Source organism: Plecotus auritus (genome assembly GCF_963455305.1).
Source record: "Plecotus auritus genome assembly, chromosome: 8".
Classification (NCBI taxonomy): Eukaryota; Metazoa; Chordata; class Mammalia; order Chiroptera; family Vespertilionidae; genus Plecotus; species Plecotus auritus.
In genome coordinates this window covers 131247747-131265066 of record NC_137782.1, presented here as the reverse complement: position 1 = coordinate 131265066, position 17320 = coordinate 131247747, and the positions used below count along the sequence as shown (strand labels likewise).

General features: G+C 48.5%; 1 protein-coding gene across 2 annotated transcripts in view; it reads right to left on the bottom strand.

Annotated features, from left to right (window-relative positions):
* ADD2 (adducin 2) overlaps positions 1 to 17320 on the bottom strand; it is a 96682-nt gene that overhangs the window by 5630 nt on the left and 73732 nt on the right. For both annotated transcript variants that reach the window (XM_080684305.1, XM_080684306.1), the window contains exons 8-15: positions 15913 to 16056; positions 13913 to 14011; positions 9246 to 9422; positions 7450 to 7707; positions 6500 to 6619; positions 5553 to 5642; positions 3516 to 3663; positions 2031 to 2156 (exon numbers count right to left, since the gene is read on the bottom strand). In XM_080684305.1, the coding sequence (XP_080540431.1) occupies positions 2031 to 2156; positions 3516 to 3663; positions 5553 to 5642; positions 6500 to 6619; positions 7450 to 7707; positions 9246 to 9422; positions 13913 to 14011; positions 15913 to 16056 (1162 nt within the window). The remainder of the gene's footprint in view (positions 1 to 2030; positions 2157 to 3515; positions 3664 to 5552; positions 5643 to 6499; positions 6620 to 7449; positions 7708 to 9245; positions 9423 to 13912; positions 14012 to 15912; positions 16057 to 17320) is intronic.

Genomic DNA, 17320 nt, shown 5'->3' with positions numbered 1-17320 from the left:
CCTGGGCTGGCCCTGTGGCTTGCAGTAACCAACAGAATGCAGAGAAAGTGCCACTGAGCCAGCCTCTCGCTGAAGACTTGAAAAAGCCTAGCAGCATCTGCTTTTATAAGTTGGGGAGGCCAGAGCCAACATGTATAAATTCTGACTACCCTGATGGAAATACATATGGCCTACAACCACATGGAAAGAGACAAAGACAGAAGGTATGCATGACCTGAGGGATGCTGAAGACAGAAGTCAAGCCAGGTGCTCTATGCATCCCTATAAGGTAATAGTCCCTAGAGTCATGCAGACTCTGGCCCATAACCCCAAAAGAGGCCATGGCTCCTTAGAGGTGCCCATGCATTCAGAACAGGGACATAGATGTACTCCTGAGGGCCAAAAGCACTCTACTACATGGAATGGCCAGGAGCTGACCCCACTGCCTATTCACTGTGGGGGCTTGTTTTTTTCTGGGTGGCATGTTCTGTATAAGTATCAGTGTGTGTCCTATGTGTGTATATTCTTCAGGGAAGTCTTGTTTATGCATAAGACATATAAAATATGAACTTTATAGCCAGGAAACCTCCCAAAGGCAGGGTTGTGAGTTGCCAAAAAAAAAAAAAAGAGGGGGGTGGATAGATTTCTTTTGAAAAAGTCCTCCCTCCCCCATTGCAAGTGTGGAGTGAGTTAGTAAGCAGCCTCTCTATACTTACTACAGAGACAAGTATTCAGAATCGGAGGAAACTCCTTTGATGAAGGCACAAATGGGAAGAGAAAGGAAGACATTGTGGAGACAGGTTGACAATACCACGATGAGACACAACGAACACAAACAGTTGGGGGACATCCACTTGGGACTCTGGCCTCAAGCAGATGGGTTTCCTCTGGCAACACTTGGGCAGCAATTTGCCTATAGAGGGTGATAAGGGGTTGGGGCATTCTAGCAGCTTCCATAATGTGGACATTCTACCCAGGAGGGAGCAGATTCTAGCAGGCCACCAAGCTGCTACTCCCTGCAAGTTGGCCCAGCCCTCTGTGGTGAGGACTCTGGGAGTTCAGGGAAGAGTGTTCATGCCCAGGTGTGATTCCGGGAGCTCATTAAAGACACTTTTATAACCTAGGTGGTATGGATTGTAATACTATTATTATCTGTCATATATATTATTAATCATAACCACAATTAAATCTTACATGTAAATCATGCTTTTACTCTTTCAAAGTATTTTTCATCTTCAACTTCCCTTATACATATAAGAACCTTAAAAAAGGAAAATAGTAGCCCCATTTGACAGACAAGGAGACTGAGGCACAGAGATTATCTGATTTTCTAAAATTAGTAGTTGAATTATTATTAGTTAGGATTGGAGTTGGGCCTAGAACTCACTTCTCTAAACTAGTAGCTAGTGAAGCGGTTCTTGACCTGGGCTACACATTAGATTCACCTGGGGGATCTTAAAATCGCAGGCTTCCCTCCTTCCCACCCCCAAACTATTTAACTCAGAACCTAGGTTGGGACCCAGGCAGGCATCAGGAATGTTGAAGTTCCCCAGAACCCCCATGATTCCCAAGTGCAGTCAAGGTTGAAAATGACCTCATCAGCCTCACCTTGAAAATGTGAGCTCTTTGAAAATGCAGAGTCTTAGGGCCCACCCCAGTTTTGTTGCACCAGGATCTTCATTTTCACAAGATCCCTAGATGATCCCTGGGCACATGAAGGTCTGAGCCCTGGGCTGGTGCATCTAGAGAGGCCCAACCGCCAACCCAGTCTGAGTTAGAAGTGAGAAGGCTCTGAGTCGGTCATGAACTTATTCATCATTGCTTAAACTGGAAGCTGTATGGTCACAGCTTGTGAATGGAACAAGCTTCTGTTAGTAACCTCTATTTCAGATTCCCTAGAAATGGCATCAGGGAAAGCTTTCCGGGTAGGGGGGCAACACCTGTTGAAAGGCAGGTGCCTGTAGTGTGCATGCCTGCCCCGCGTTCCATGCAGATCCCCTTCTCTGCCTGTGGATGCACCTCCATCCCTCCTGGCTGCTCAGCTGACTCACCGTCTAAAGACTTGGAGGGAGAGACCACGGGGCTCTTTGTCTCCGACTTCACTGGACTCTGTGCTGGAGACACAGGTGCAGACTTTACAGGTGAGCCAGGCTCCTCTGCAGTGGTTTCTTTCTCTCCTGAAAATACAGAAAACCACCTCAGGATAGGGGTCAAGCAGAGGAAAGATGGAGAGATGGAGAGATAGTGATAGAGAGATAGTGATTGATAGAGAGATAGAGGGGCAGGGAGAGAGAATATTAAAAAATTGCTTTCTTCTACTTGGTCCTCATTCCTCTCGGCTGGAGTTAGCTGCTCTCCTAACCTTTTGTTATTTCTGCTACATTCTGGGGGAGTCAGAGTAGTGTTCTGCTTCCTCCATCAAAGCACATCCACCTATTGACTATGTTGTCCCTGGCTTAGACAGCAAGCTGCCGGAGAGTTCCCACCATGATTGGGTGCCATGTAGCTCATTTTTATTTATTGAATTTACAAGTTCAGTGCAAACAATGCCTAGGGATAGAAAGCACCATATTTTTCCACCTACTTTTTCAGTTGGCACATTAGAACTCTGAGCAAGACAGCGAGGTCTTTCTGGTGTCTGCTTGGCACCTGGGAAGATGTCCCACTGGGTGGGGAGGGGGACGGTGGAGGAAGACTCTGCCCTGAGGGAATGAAAGCTTAGCTGGTGGACAAAACTAAGACTTGAGTTCTGGGTCTCAGACCCCAAGTGCCCCTGAAGCAAAGAGAAGGGACAGCTCAGTGTGAGGGGTGGGGAGAGGCAGAGCAGGCTTCCCAGCAGGAGGGAGTTTGAGATGGAGCCTGAAGTGTAAATAACTTTGGATCAGGCTGGCCAGGAAGGGAAGCCATGCCAGGAAGGGACAAGGGCATGAACAAGGGCATACAAACTATCATGAGAATGAATATTTATCTGGGAATCAACAGAGAGAGTTGGGCTTAACTAAAGATTCTGAAATAAAGGAGAGAAAGACATAAAGAAGTCAGCTAGTGGAGAGGTTTGATTGCCTAAAAAGTTTATGCCTGATCTGAAAGAGAATTGACAATTGCCACTGTTATAATGACCTATTATAGCTAACATTTATCTGGTGGTTACAGACCTACGCCATATCCACAGGCACTATTCTAAGCATTCTACAAGGATTAACTCTATACCCAGCTGAGTCGGTCTGATGAAGTCCTGAAGACACCGTGTAACTGTTAGGCATTGAACAATGAGGGTCATTATTGTGATTAATAGTAATGCTAATAAGAATATTATTTGGTGATTGGGCAGGCAGATCAAGTTGAGGATATGATGAGAAGAAAGAGAGAGAAACAAGTGAGGATTAAAAATGAAACCAGAGGCTAGATTGAGCCCGGGGCCCTGCAGCAGGGAGGCCTGGGTTCCAGGGCTGCTGGTTTCTCTGCTCCCTCTCTGGGCTTCCCCAAGCTCTCCCCTCCCCTCCGCCTGGAAGAGCCTGAAGCACTGGATTCTTTACCTTCCAGTTCTAGTTTCTTCCTCTCCACCTCTTTCTTGTATTCCTCCAGCTCCTGGTCAGTGAGTTGGCTGAAGGGGTTGGGCACCGTCTCTTCTGACTCATCTTTGGTGTCTGCATCGCCCTTGGCCATCAGCTGGCTGTCTGTAGACTGAAAGTTAACCACAGAGTGTGTGTTGCTCTCTGAACGCTGGGGCCAGGGCCCGGGCCCAAGCTTCCTTTCAGACTCATGTGGCTGCCAGTGGTCTGGCTAGGGACAGCGTGGCATGCAGCTCCTTGGAAACAGCACAGGGCCTCAGGGTAGGACTTGTTCACTCCTCCCTACAGCTACCTCACCCCCAGACCCAGATTCTTTGCCACTGCCTAGACGAATGCAGATCCACCCTCTTCCCAGGAAATAAAATCAAAGGATGCTCCCAAGCAGAAGGAAGACACACCTTTATTGCAATCGTTCCTGTGGACGCTTGCAAGCCATCCCTATGCAAGTACAGTCAGCGGCCCAAAGTCAGTCAGCCAAATCCAGCAAGCAAAGCTTGGCTCAACCCGCTTCATGCCAGCTGTTCCCACCATACCCCCCGCCGCCCCTGCAAAGCAGCACAAGCTGCAGCACACAGCAGTGAAACACACAGCGGCTTCAGCGTTCTCGGTCCAAAGTGTTGGTCCTGTTTTGCACACAGTCATAAATGACAAGGGGACCAAGGTCCTGAATTTCGCATCTTCAACGGCCTGTACTGAGGTCCCTGTGGGGACATTGGCAAAAGCACTGTTTCGCACCTCTGGGGAGCCCCTTACTCTGGGGAGCTCACCAGCTGGGTAAGCTTGTGTAAGCTTCAGGAACCCTTTGACCCCACTAGCTCAGGACAGGGACTAAAATTCAGGCTCCACGCTCCTTTCTCCTAAGCCAGCGTCCTCACCTTGGCCTTCGTGACTGTAATGCTGTGACGCTAAGGAGGAGCCAAAGGAAGGGAAGCCCAGGGGAGGGGAGCCCTGAGCAGCTGGCCTGCACCACGCACGTCAGGCCATCCTTCTCATGAGCTCCTTCCAACAGAGGGCAGCCCTGGCCAATCTTATGGAATCATGGGGTTCAAAAGAGAGGCCAGGACAGGATTCCAAGAAGAGGGACTTCATGGAGAGCACTTAATATAAATGGCAGAGTTTTTCACAATTTTGCTCATTGTCTTAAACTCTCACCTCCCCACAGTGTCATGCAATATTTCTATCCTCGACCCTGTGGCACATTTGGTGTTCCTCATCTTGGCTGAGTTGAGGGGGGAGTGGGGATGGAGATGATGTGATGACATAACCTTCACATTTTTGCCAATGGGCACCCACCTTATGGGCTGCAGCCTGATCAGAAATCATTGCCTCACCTGTTTGCTCAGCAGGGAGGAATGATTCCTGTATTTCCCCCTTCCTTCCTGCTAAGGAAGATGCCATGCCCACCGCTAGTTTGCAATGAGCAACAATGATTTCCAACATGAGCCAGAATTCTGACCTTCACCCCTTTTGCTAAAGCACTAGACAAACACTGTTCTACCTCAAGCATGGAAACGACTTTATACTTTCTCACTCTATGTGGGTTTGTGAGCAACTACCTGCCCCCTCCCTTCTGTAGGAGCACTGGTCCGTATATACACGCCTCCCCTCTGAGAGAATATGTGCATCGTCCCAAAGCTACAATCTCACGATGCCGTATCCATGCAGAGGCCAGAAAAGCTCAGGGCAGGCAGGTCTGGGAGCTGCCAGCCACATTTCTGTGATCCCCACTTTGCAAGATACTAATAGAGGGCAGAGTGGAGTTCCATGGTGGAAGCATGGATGTCAGCAGGCCGGGCAGGTGCTGCCCCACCCAAGGCCCACAGGGTGGGGCAGACACTGTCCCTGGTCCTCACAGCATCTGTTTTGCAGCAAAAGCACCAGCACCCAAGATCACAGGGGAGTGGGCATGAGGACTCAGAGGTCCTGCTGCCCAGCCCCAGGCACTGAAGACTCGGAAGGCAAACTTGTCTCCCCTCCAGACAGGGGCTGCCTCTGCTGTACCGGGCTTCTGCTCTTCTCAGCGATGACGCTCGCCAGCAGCTGGGACTGGGGCCCTGCCGACTTCACATCTTGTCGGTTTTGCTCTCGAATCTATGTGGAGAGGGAGGGGGAGAGAAGCTCAGTGTGCAGTCAGGCTGGGGAGTTTGGGAGGGGCATCCCCAGGGCATACGGTGTCCAGTGTCCAGTGGTGTTGGGTCTAAACAGGTCCTCTAGTGGTGTGGGAGCCTGTCTCCCCTATTTCTAACACCGCCTGTCCACTCTGACACAGTCTCCTTGTCTGTTTCAGCAGGTTAGGTACAACACCCGTCTCACTGACTCGGAGAGGGTAAATGTAGGAGGTGAAGAGGAAAAGGAGCCATATTCAACCCTGGAGGGAGATTCTCAAATTTTAATATTCCTATGAAGCCCCTGAGGGATTTGTTTAAAATGCAGAATCCTGGGGCCAGCCCACACCTACAGAATCTGAATCTCTTGAGGGGGGGGGGGGGGCGGGTGACCCAAGAATCTGCATTTTAGATAAGCACTGCTGAGAGGCCTTTGCCCACACACTGAAACACAGATGTGGGAGTATATCTGACCAACTGCAGTTCTTAAAGTGCCATTAGGAATGTAAGTGAACTGTAAAGCAAAGGTGAGGAAATAAATACCAAGGATTTTGAAATCTTGGCCAAAAGGATGATAGCATAAATAGTATAAACTTAATAAAAATTCAATTTGTGGGCAGATCTCTTAGACATATCTAATGCCTGAGGCAAGCACCTCTCCTATAAGAGGGTCCGGCCGGGCCACATAAGTATAGCACTCGGCACAGTGCCTGGGACAGAGCCAACAAACAGCAGTTTCTTTCCTGTGAGAGGCATGAGGGGTGTTGGTAAGTCAGGTGCATCCTCACCCCACCCCCACTCTTGAGGGAGAAGAGATGGAGAGACAACTAGCTAGCACCCTACCTTGTTCCGCATGTCCAGCACTTCTTGGGGGTCGGTATAGAGAGGCACAAATTGGTTTGGGTTTTCGATCCGTATTGGCATGCCACTGCTGGATTTCTCCACCTCGTCAGCCTTCATCCACTGAACACACACAAGGCCGGGTGGGTGAGCAAAGAATAAGGCCCACGTGTCTTCCCCAGGGGTCCGCCCCATGGGATCTGGGCCCACCGGCCTACATGGAAGGTCAGCAAGCCTATATATACATGTTATCTCCCCTCTGTGACGACTGTCTCCCAGAGCAGGAGGGCAAAGAAGGCCCCAGGTCAAGAGCCATAAAGAACACGTAAGAGTAGGGGTCAGCCCCTTGGTAACCAGCGCTGACAGACAGGTGGCCACTGGAGCTTGCGTATTAGATGACTCCATGTTAATTTGCAGGGCTTCTTCTTTCTTTCTTTTCTTTCTTTTTTTTTTTTTTTTTAATGAAAAGCTATTCTATTTGGCTGCCAGCTACTTTAATGTTAATGAAAAATCAAATTAAGAGTTAGGATGTGTGTGTGGTGGGGAGGACAACGTAATAGAAATGAATATCCCACCCACCTACTGGGTTTGCATCAGATGTGCACTTCAAATGTTGGATACTCATCCTTGAACTTCCCAGAATTCCCTTCTTGATGTGGGAGCAAGAAGCAAAAATTAATTGCTCCTCGCTTTTGTGCTGCTGGGGGTGACCTGGTCCAGCCATCCTCTGGACCCCAAAACTCAGTGCAGAGGTGCAAGAAACAGGTGATCAGAGGCTTTGTGGGCACGAACAACTGCTCCAGATAGGAAACCCTAAGGGGGGCTTGTACGAACACATGCCCAGGGGAGACTTGTTCTGTTCCCCTACTTTAAAGCTGCATAGCCCATAAACGTAACCAGGCACTCTCCCCCCACCCACCTCCCCCAGCAGGGCCTCCCTCTGCCCGCCTTACTGTGGTCTTGGGCCGGGGGCTGCCCATGCTCCTCTGGACCTCGTCAGCCACGTTGACCCGCAGGTAGGTGTTGGGCGTGTTGAGCCAGCGGGTCTTCTCCTTTTGCTGCTTCTGGGCGTGCTGCCGCAGGGCGGGCACTGGGGTGCCGTCCTCCTCGAACACAAAGGCTGTGACTGTCGCCGGAATCTCCACCTCACTTTTGTGTTTGGTTTTCTCTTGAACAAAGGGGTGGCGGTATGTGTAGCCTGTTCTGTAGCCCTAAAAAGGACAAAAAGAGAACCACTTCATGTGGGGAAAATGGTCTGAATGCATCTGCGTGCCTACCCACATTCCCTCCCGCAAGTCACTTCACCCCCTTCTATCTAATGACCGGGTTTAAACCTAAATCTCCACAGCACAGCCTGGACCTTGCTGCTTCTCTGGTGGGTCTCAGAATTGGTCCTTTCTTGGTGCCCCAACCTCTCCCTTCCTCCTCCCCAATGAGTCCTCTGACCAGGGCTGAGAAAACTCCTGGAACCTTGTGAGCGTGACAGGACTCCTTACCTAAACACAGCTCCAACTCTGTGGCTGCTGCAGGGGGTCCCAAGCCTGGCTGCACATTGGAACCACATGGGAGCTTTTAAAATGCTGATGCTGGGCCCACTTCAGTCCTGCCCGTTTCGTTGGATGTGGTACCATCTGGGCTACAGGATTTTTAAGTTTCCCAGCGGATTCTGACAGTCAGCCCTCCCTTCCTCAACTCTAAGGCTCCTTAACTATTTCCCTCTTAGAACTCCGAATACAGGACATTCCTGTCTCCTAAGCAAGACCATGTCCCACGAAGGCGGAACCGAGTGCTGCTCAGTGAGAATGAACACCCAGGAATCTTGGCGGCCGAAGGATCAATTCTTAGCTCTGCCTGTCTTCTCTAACTCTGTTTTGCTCTATTTTGGATTACTAGTAAAACCGGATGTTTTAAATTACATTTAATGGCCACTTGAATCTCTTCCTTTGTAAATGGTTTGTGTTCTTGCTTCATTTTTCTGCTGAGATGTTTTTTCTTTTTCACACTGATTTGTACTAACTCTTTACAGTGCATTGACTATCACCGGTATTGCAGATATTTACCCCCGTAGTTTGTCTTGTAGCTCTGCTTATGGTGGGGGGAGTAGTTTAAAAAATGCAAATTTTGAATTGTAATGTAATCATAACAGTCCGTACTTGTCATCATGACTTCAGACTTTCCTGCCAAGCTTGACAAAGTCTGCTCAGGACAAGAGCATCACGAATATTAATCTGTTTTTTAATACCTGTAGGAGTTTTTTATGTTTTAATTTTTGATAAATCAGGGATTCGTCTTGTTGAAAGGAAGGTGGTAGCAATCCCCCTAAGTTTTCTTCTCCAAGTGGCTCGCAGTCTAGGTTTTTTCTACTGCTTTATGAGATACCTGTTTGCCCTGTGTTAAATGCTCGTATGCTTGGGATCTACTTCTGGATTCTCGAAGCTGCCGCACTGACTTGCCTGGCCATTCTGCACTACTGCTTCTCTGTTTAGTTACACTTTACCATGTGGTGGGACGAGTATCCCTAATTTCTTTTTTTATAGGATTTTCCTAGACATTCTGAATTTCACCTGGAAGACCATTTTGCTAAATTCCCTGTTCCTAAAGAAATTATACTGAGTTTATTGGTTAATTCGGAAAAGTGACCTCTTTTCCCTATGGAAGATTTCTAACCAAAAATAAATGATAGCTCTTCACTGGTCCTGGGGCTAAGCCTCAAGAGACAGGCCTCAGAGGACCATGGCAGGAGACTCACCAAGTTGTCCAGCATCCTCATGAGGGCCTCGAACTCATGTTCCCCCAGCCGGCTCTTCTGCATGGGCCCGAAGGTGCTCCCCGCCCACTGCACAGAGCCCACCTCATGGGGGCGGTGTTTCTCCTGCTCCAGGAGGATGAGGTTCTCCACTCCCCCGGCGCTGGACAGAGCGGACACCTGAGGCAAAGAGCAGAGGGCCCTCAATCGTGTGTGTGCACGCACATGTGTATACACACACACACACCTCTGCGCACTTACCTAAGTTCATGTGTGTAATGGAGAGTGGGGATAAGGGAAGATCAGGAACAGAAATGGGCTGGAAAGCTGAGCTGTATTTGTTTTTTTTCTCCCAGAGGAAATTTCACCCCAAATTTGTTGGGCATGCACCCATTCCAGGGAAAGAGCTATTAGAAGTCTCTTTCTTAATGCTACTTCTTAGAGATTATAGAGGACATAGTAAGTGCTAAACCTTAAGTATAGAAAACTGAGAGTGACCTGGGTTACAGACCAACTTCAGACTGTGATGATTTCTGGGGAAGTGGGAGCATGGGATTAAAAAGGGCTCTAACAATGACGTAAAGTCTTGTCTGTAATATTTTATTTCACCCTACCTTAAGAGGAAAAGATCTGAAGCAAAAAGTCTGTTAATATTTGTTAAATCTGAGTGGTGGATAGCAGGTATATGCTATTATATCATTCTCTGCATTTTTTCTGTGCATTTGAAATATCTCCCATTAAAAATAAAAAGTCACTTGAGAGAAACAGACTGGCTTCCAGGCCATGAAATATGAGTGCAGCTTGATGGACTGAATTAACAGGTCAAAGGAAAAATGTGTCACCCATGATGGGATCAGCCAGTCAAGGAAACCCAGAGGAGATGGAGGGAATGCTGATGGTACACAGGCGGGCGCTGTGCAGGGGGACGCAACTTTCACCGGCAGACTCAGAGTGTTTGTCCCACTGTCAAGGCTCCGTGGGGAGGGGATGATACAGGTGGTCACAGGCAAGGTGAGTATCAGGGCAAGAGGTGTGTGTATACAGCAGGTGATTTTAGGATGATCCTAAAACACATTATCGATCTAACTAATTCCCTTATTTCTAAGTCCATGCTCATCTAATAGTACATTCTGTTTACTCCTCATATCTGCCACTTGGATATAATTGGTTATGATTTGGCTTCCTGGGCAAGTTCAGCTACAGAAAGTAGCCGAGCCAGGAGTTCCGTGCTGTGTATCAATACACTAGCATTCTAATTAATATTTGCTATTCCGTGTAAGCCTGCTTATTACAGAGGCGCAGCTCCTACCATATAAGCCTTCGGAGTTTCGGTTTTGGTGACAGTTGTACTTTTTACTGAAAATGAAAGGAAACAGCTTGCTGATGAACACAGGTCTATGATCCCATGAGGATCCAGGCATGCCCTGGAGTGTTAAAGTCACCAGTGTAACAAATGAGATTTCTTGGCAGTCAACCAGGCCACCTTCCCAAGGAGATGCCATTAATTTTCCACACCCTTTTTATTCAAGACATGTGTCCAATGGAAGGCTCTATTTTTAACCCTGGGAAGATAGAGACCTTAGAGGTCATTTATCCCATCCTCCCACCAACAGTAAGAGTCACTGTCTGATTTCCCGAGAAGGTTGGCCAGCTCCATGCTTGGGAGGCACCTATTACACAGCTGTCCAAGTGTCAGAGGGTCACAGTGAGTTGTCATAGGTTACAATGAGCTGAAATCTCCTAGTCCCAGTTCCGCCCTCTGCTGCCATGTTTGCTAGTTCTGAAGTCCCTCACGCCAGCACTCAGGCTCAGCACATGAAGGAGCTTTCACAGGTAGTGCATTCCACCTGACTGATCAATTTAGCTGGTTCCTCCTGAACCCCATCCTGCCCAGGTGCCAGCTCCCTGAAGAGAGGTCAGCCAACCTTTCCCACCAACCCTTACTGCCCCGAGAGACAGTGCAAGGCAGTAGAGTGTTTAAAAACAGACTCAGACCCCAGGCTGCCTGGGTTTGAATCCCGGCTCTGCCACTTACTTACTGTGTAACCTTGGGCAGTGATTTGCCCTCTCTGTGCCTCCGTTTTTTTCATCTATAAAATGCAAATAGTACTACCTATCTCATGAGGTTTATTGAAGGTAATATTTGTAAAGCACTTAGAATAACACCTGGTACATATGGAATGCAATGTAAGTATTTATGACAAATAAAGTACGAGGTTTTAACATGGAAGGTTGAGAAGCAATATCCCCTGGGTACTTGTCATTCATGGAGGAAAAGAGAACTGCCCACATCCTTGCAAGAGCTGCCTCCTCCCACCTCTCTCATCCTCCATTGGTTTCCATGGCAATGGGTAGCAGATGGAGAACTGCCTGAGCTTGTCCCCACTGCCTGTAAGCAGAGGAGGGAGCTGCCTCTCTCAGCTGGGGATGACCCAGTTTCCTGGAACCTCAAACCAATGGGGAGCAAAGAGAATACTGTCCCAATAGAACAAAATAGGCTCTGAGTCTTGAACCACTAAAATGACCACAATCACAGTTGCTTGTTTGCCAAAGTCACTGAAGGAGAAAACTAGACCCACAATGGAAAGAGAATTTCCATGCTGGCTGTTCAACCAGAAATGACCCGGCCAGATGCTGGGATCCCAACAGCATCTGCAAATTGCCAGTACCCGGGATCTCCATGCCTTAAACCTCTGGGCTAACCTTGCTGGGTTCCCTTCCACACTTTCCAGCTTCATTTCTCCCCCTAGAAGCCTCCCTGCCCCACCAATTAAAAGAAGCCACTGAGCTTTTCCAAGGTTATCTGCCTTCATCGCCTGATGCACGTAAACAAGGTCACATCAAACCCGTCTTGACTGAAAAGAAAGTGACAGCTGGCAGAGCCAAGAGAAGCAGCTAGTGAGCTGCCAACAGTGCCATCCTGCCTTTGGCTAAATTGCACAGTGCCCATTTCTGAGGCCTGGAGCCTGGAAAAGAGACACCCTTCATCATGGGGGGGGGGGGGGGGGGCGGTGGTTAACATGAACATCTCTCTCCATTCATTCTTAGGGCTGCTGTCCTTGCAAAGAGATAAGAACTGTTCCTCGTGGCAGCCTCTTCTTCAGAAGGAAGGTAGGGAACTCTTAATGAGCTCAGGTGTGGAGTAGGGAAAGTGGGCATATCAGAGGCTCTGCTGGGTTCCTGCACCCGCCAGGGGTCAGAGCTCAGGGCCAGTGTCTCCAGTTAGGGGGTAGGGGGGTCACCACATCAGAAAGCACTGCTTTGGCCTTATTCCACCTTCTCCTGTTCTGACCACTGTTGGGTTTTGTTCTTTTTTTTTTAGGGGGGGGGGCGTGTTAATCTCATACCACCTCCTCTAACACCTCTTCATCACTGTCTTAACAACTATCCTCTCAACATATTCCTTTACAAACCACTGAGAAAGGAACCACTTGTTCCTTTCACTAGCGATGCCTCTGGAATAATCCCCTTCCCTGAAACTCCCAAGGGAAAGGCAGGCCTTCTTCCCTGGGCGCTGCTCTGCCCAGACCAGGCAGGAGAGGGCAGACAGGACACCAAAAGGGCCCTACGGAGAATTGACTCATCCTGGAGCGGCAAGACTCCTCTGCTGTCAATAGAGTCCCCCAAATGCTATCAGCAACACCTCTCCTTTGTCTGAAAGGCTGTCCTCACAAGGCCTCTATCGGCCCCACACCTGCAGTTGAAGAAACAGAGGCTCACAGAGGCGAGTCCCCAACCCAAGGGCACACAGCCCAGAGCTGGGGAGGATGGAGCCCAGTTCGCTGTGCAAAGTCCCCTACACCCCTCACATCTTACCACACTGAAAGGAGTGTGTGGCAAGGAGTTGCTTATCCAGCACCACCTATCTGATAAAGCCATAGGATGTGTGTCTGTTTTCCTACTGCTTCTTCACCAACTCCTCTAGGGGTCCCATAACCACTGACAACCAGCCCCGCTCCACCTCATCTCTCACTGGTTAGAAGAACTTCATGATGGGCTCCCTGCACATCCCTTTAGGGGTTCCCTGGTCTTTAGCCTGCCATGTCAACATTCCACCTTGTCCTACACTCCACTTCTCTTTCTGGAAAAGACTATGTTCATAGTCTTTGCAAACTAGCCCCCTCAAAAGGAAGGAGGGAACAAGGAAAGAGAGAAAAGAAGAAAAGAGAAGAAGAGAAGAGAAGGGAAGAGAAGGGAAGGGAAGGGAAGGGAAGGGAAGGGAAGGGAAGGGAAGGGAAGGGAAGGGAAGGGAAGAGAGAAAAGAAAACCTACATGTGTGGTGTCTACTGGGCATAGCCAGATGTAACAGGTATACCCTAGCAGCTAGGGCCTAGGCAACATATGAGGATAGTAAGAACTTTTATCTGTCCTATTATGGTTTCTCCTGCTGTCCCATTGATGAGCCCAGGCAGCTCGCCATTCTGGACAATGATCCCCAAGAGTTGGGTGTTGGTTGTTAGACAATGGTGATACATTTTTTTAAAGCTACAAAATTGCTTCTAAGTGTGAAACTTTAGACGAATAAGGTGGTGCCAAAGCAAAGAAAAGGGCCAGGCTTTTAGATGGCTAGGCTCACAAACCTCCCTGAATCACAGCTAATGGTGGGGGTGAGGGGTGGCCTTTGCCCACTGTCAGAGTCGCTGCCCAGAGTCCCCAGAGGACTTGCTCACCTGTATCTCACATGCAGCCTGCAGGTGGAAGATCTTGTAAAACGCCTCCTCCACAGTGTCACCGAGAGCAACCACGCCATGGTTTCTTAGCACCAGGATCTGTAGAGGAGCAAATTGCCAATTAAAACTTTAAGCCTTCTAGTTCAGAGGGAGAGAGTTTCATTTTATTCAGATCAATTTCCATATCCAATCCCGGAGCACACACGGCTGCAATTCCTTGTTCCTTCTCCCTACACAAACATCCAAATGTAAAATCACTGGTGATTTTAACCCTAAACAATCACCCTAAGAAACAGATGTTTTTTAACTGAGACTAAGTAATTTGGTTGATTTCTTTGGGCAAAATCTTTGGGCTTTTAGGCCTTGGAGAGCTTAGAAGTCTAAGAACTAGTATTTGTGTTAAAGTAAATGAAATTATATGATGTCCAATATGAGGATCCAACCTCAAAAGCAACTTCATGCCCTGTGAGTTAGTCAACCTGGGAGTCAAAACCCAAGGGGGTGGCTCTCTAAGAGGTAGCTCTGCAGAAACAGGTGGGGAACCTGAGTCCCTGATGGCCAGTCACGTGACCTCTCTGGACATTGGCTTTCCTCTCCATAAACTCAGTGAGACCTGAGCAGCTCTAAGGTCCTACAGTTCTATAAATGAGGCCATAGTGATTATCTAATCTAACCTTCTGGCTTTATGAGAGAGGAAATAGAAGCCTAAAGAAATGAAAAGTTTCCCAGCTAGTTAGGGGCAGTATGGGAACTAGAACCCAGGCCATCTCACTGTTGGTGCGATGTTTCTGACTCAGCTGGGGGCAGGCAGATAAAAGGAGGGGGAAACTCTGAAGTAAATTTATCCCAAGAGCTTGACTCTCCAAGGTCCAGGTGCCAAAAATTCTTCTTGGTTGGCTTTATGCTTGAGAACTCTCTGCAACTAGCTGATGCCCTTCTGGGAGCTGGGGTACAGACCCATGTATCAGATCTGTCCCTGCAGACCTGGGCTGAGGCCTGATCATCACATCCTCTCTTCTGAAAACAGCTGGAGGTTTCCCTCTCAGGTGCCAGAGAAATGGAAAGAGATGATGGCTCTGGCCCACAAAAGATGCTGCAGAGAACAAATGCCCATCATTCACAGTCTTATAGCAGTCCATGGGGGTGAGCATCTCATCCCTCCCCGAACGCTGCTCATGAGGCTTTAGAGAATGTCAGGAAAGAGTGGCAGGGCTTTCTCCTCTGTGAGAGACAGGAAGACGGGACTCTCAGATGGGAAATGACAGTGAATGCCTTTTGAGGATGGGAGCAGGCGTCAACAACCCAAGTTCAGCTCCTAAACTTCCTATACTAAGCTGACCACCCCAAATATGTACTGTTATAAAATAGGTCTTTAGACTTCAACCAAACTATAATGAGATTCTGTTTTTCTCTATCAAGTTAGAAAAAAATGTGATAATAATCAAGTCTGGGGAGACAACAGAGAAGCAACATTCTCATATACTAGACATTGTAGTGCGAACAGAACAATTTGGCCAACGTGATTTGGGAATTTTAAAAGGTGCATATGTAGAAATTTACCCTAAGGAAATAATATACAAAGATAGAGGGGAAAGGATTTTCAGAACAGTGTTGTTTATATCAAGAGAAAATTCAGAGGAAAAAAAACCCTTCCAATGTTCAATCATAAAGGACTGTTCAGGTAAATGGTGGCACAGTCAATCATTCAATGCAATATATTCTGGTCATTTAAAATAGTGATGTAGAAAATAGCATACAAAGGTGTTTACTGTATATTGCTAAGGGAAAAAAAGGAGGATATATTTTATGATCCTAGTTTTGTAAATATATATGACCATAATTGGGGAGTGTAACAAATTCTCAGGGTAGTGCAATAGAGAGAATTTTATTTCATTTTTATGTATAATTTTTAAACATCATCCAATAAACATGTGTCACTTGTAACATCAGCTTTTGATAATCTCCCCCTGAAACATCTTCCTGGAACAGCTGAGCCAAACCTTGCAGGTGGGTCCAAGGCACTTCTGCAGGTTGATCCGATCCGCTTCCTGCTCCATTTCACCATTGAAGTCATAATAGGCCATGTCCCCCACCAGCAGGGCATTGTGGGAGACAGGCAGGAGGCCCCACTTCATGGCTGACACCTTCAGTGAGACAACACAAGGTTAGCGCCTGTAGCTCCCCCAGCGCCTTCCCTCAGAGTGGCACAGTCAACTCTACTCTGGGGATGGGTGTGGAGACCCTTTGACTCTCCACGTGGCTGGGGTCTTGCTTTCTGGCTGCTTCCTCTAACATCCTTCCATCACAATTTTCACAGCAACCACATCAATATATCACCTTCTAAAATTGCTGAAAAGAATGCACTCCAGAGAGCTATTACTGCTGCCAGCCCCCTGCATTGCTCTTGTCCAAGGACTATGGAAAAAGGCGGGGGCGGGGGAGGGAAGGGGCGGGGGGGGGGGGTGTGGATTTGGCAGCAGGCTGGGATAAAGCAGGGCCCAGGGTCCCCTGGGGTGGGTTGGTGGAGAACCTCAGCCTTGAGGTCAGTGCAGAAACAGCCACAACTCACTAACAGGGACGCCCATTGCAAAGCTGCATTTTACTAGCAATGAGGCAGCAAGAGTGCCAGGGGACAGGGTTAAAACCCTATTGCAACCCCATGCCCCACGCTCTGCCTTTTATTAAAAGCAAGAGGTTTGAAGAGCCTCTCGGCCTCCTTCACTCGTTTTGCCCCAGGAGTAAGCCCAGGCTTGGCACACTTGGCACAAACACATCATCCAGTCTTGGTCCAAATTCTGGAAGGCCTCTGCTCATAATGAATGGGTTTTGCTGAGAAAACCAAAAACCAAAAACCACAGGCCAGTAACAAGTCTGCTCTGCCCTGTAGGTATGAGGCCTGGGGGCTGGGCACGATGGGGTAAAGGTTGAGACAACCAAAACTGCTTGCCTGCTGCCTTTCCAAGCGACATTGCAGTGTCTTAGGCATACATGGAGAAATTACCCAGAGACCCTGAGGGAACAACCTGCTCCTTGGGCGGGGCGGGGGGGGGGGGGCAGGGGAGGTGTCTTTATTCTACTCTCTCCCATTTTCCTTGCCCCCATCCCCAGATCTCAGCCCACCCAGGCTATGAAAAGTGGGTAAGTCCAGGCTCCCAACATCTTATCTTCTATTGAGATCTCTCCTCACCAGAGCCTGGGCTGGGGAAAAGGAGTGGTGGTGGTGGGGGGGGGGGGGGCAGGCCAACAGGACTGCCCTGAACAGAGAGACTGAAGAGGTGGCATCACCTGGTGTGTGGTGCCAGTTTGCGTAAGTGGCAGGGTGGGGGGTGCAGTGGGGCAGACATCAACGTCTTAACCTTCTTTCCCCAAACCAAGACTTCTGTAGTTAGAAAGGTGGAGAGGATTAGG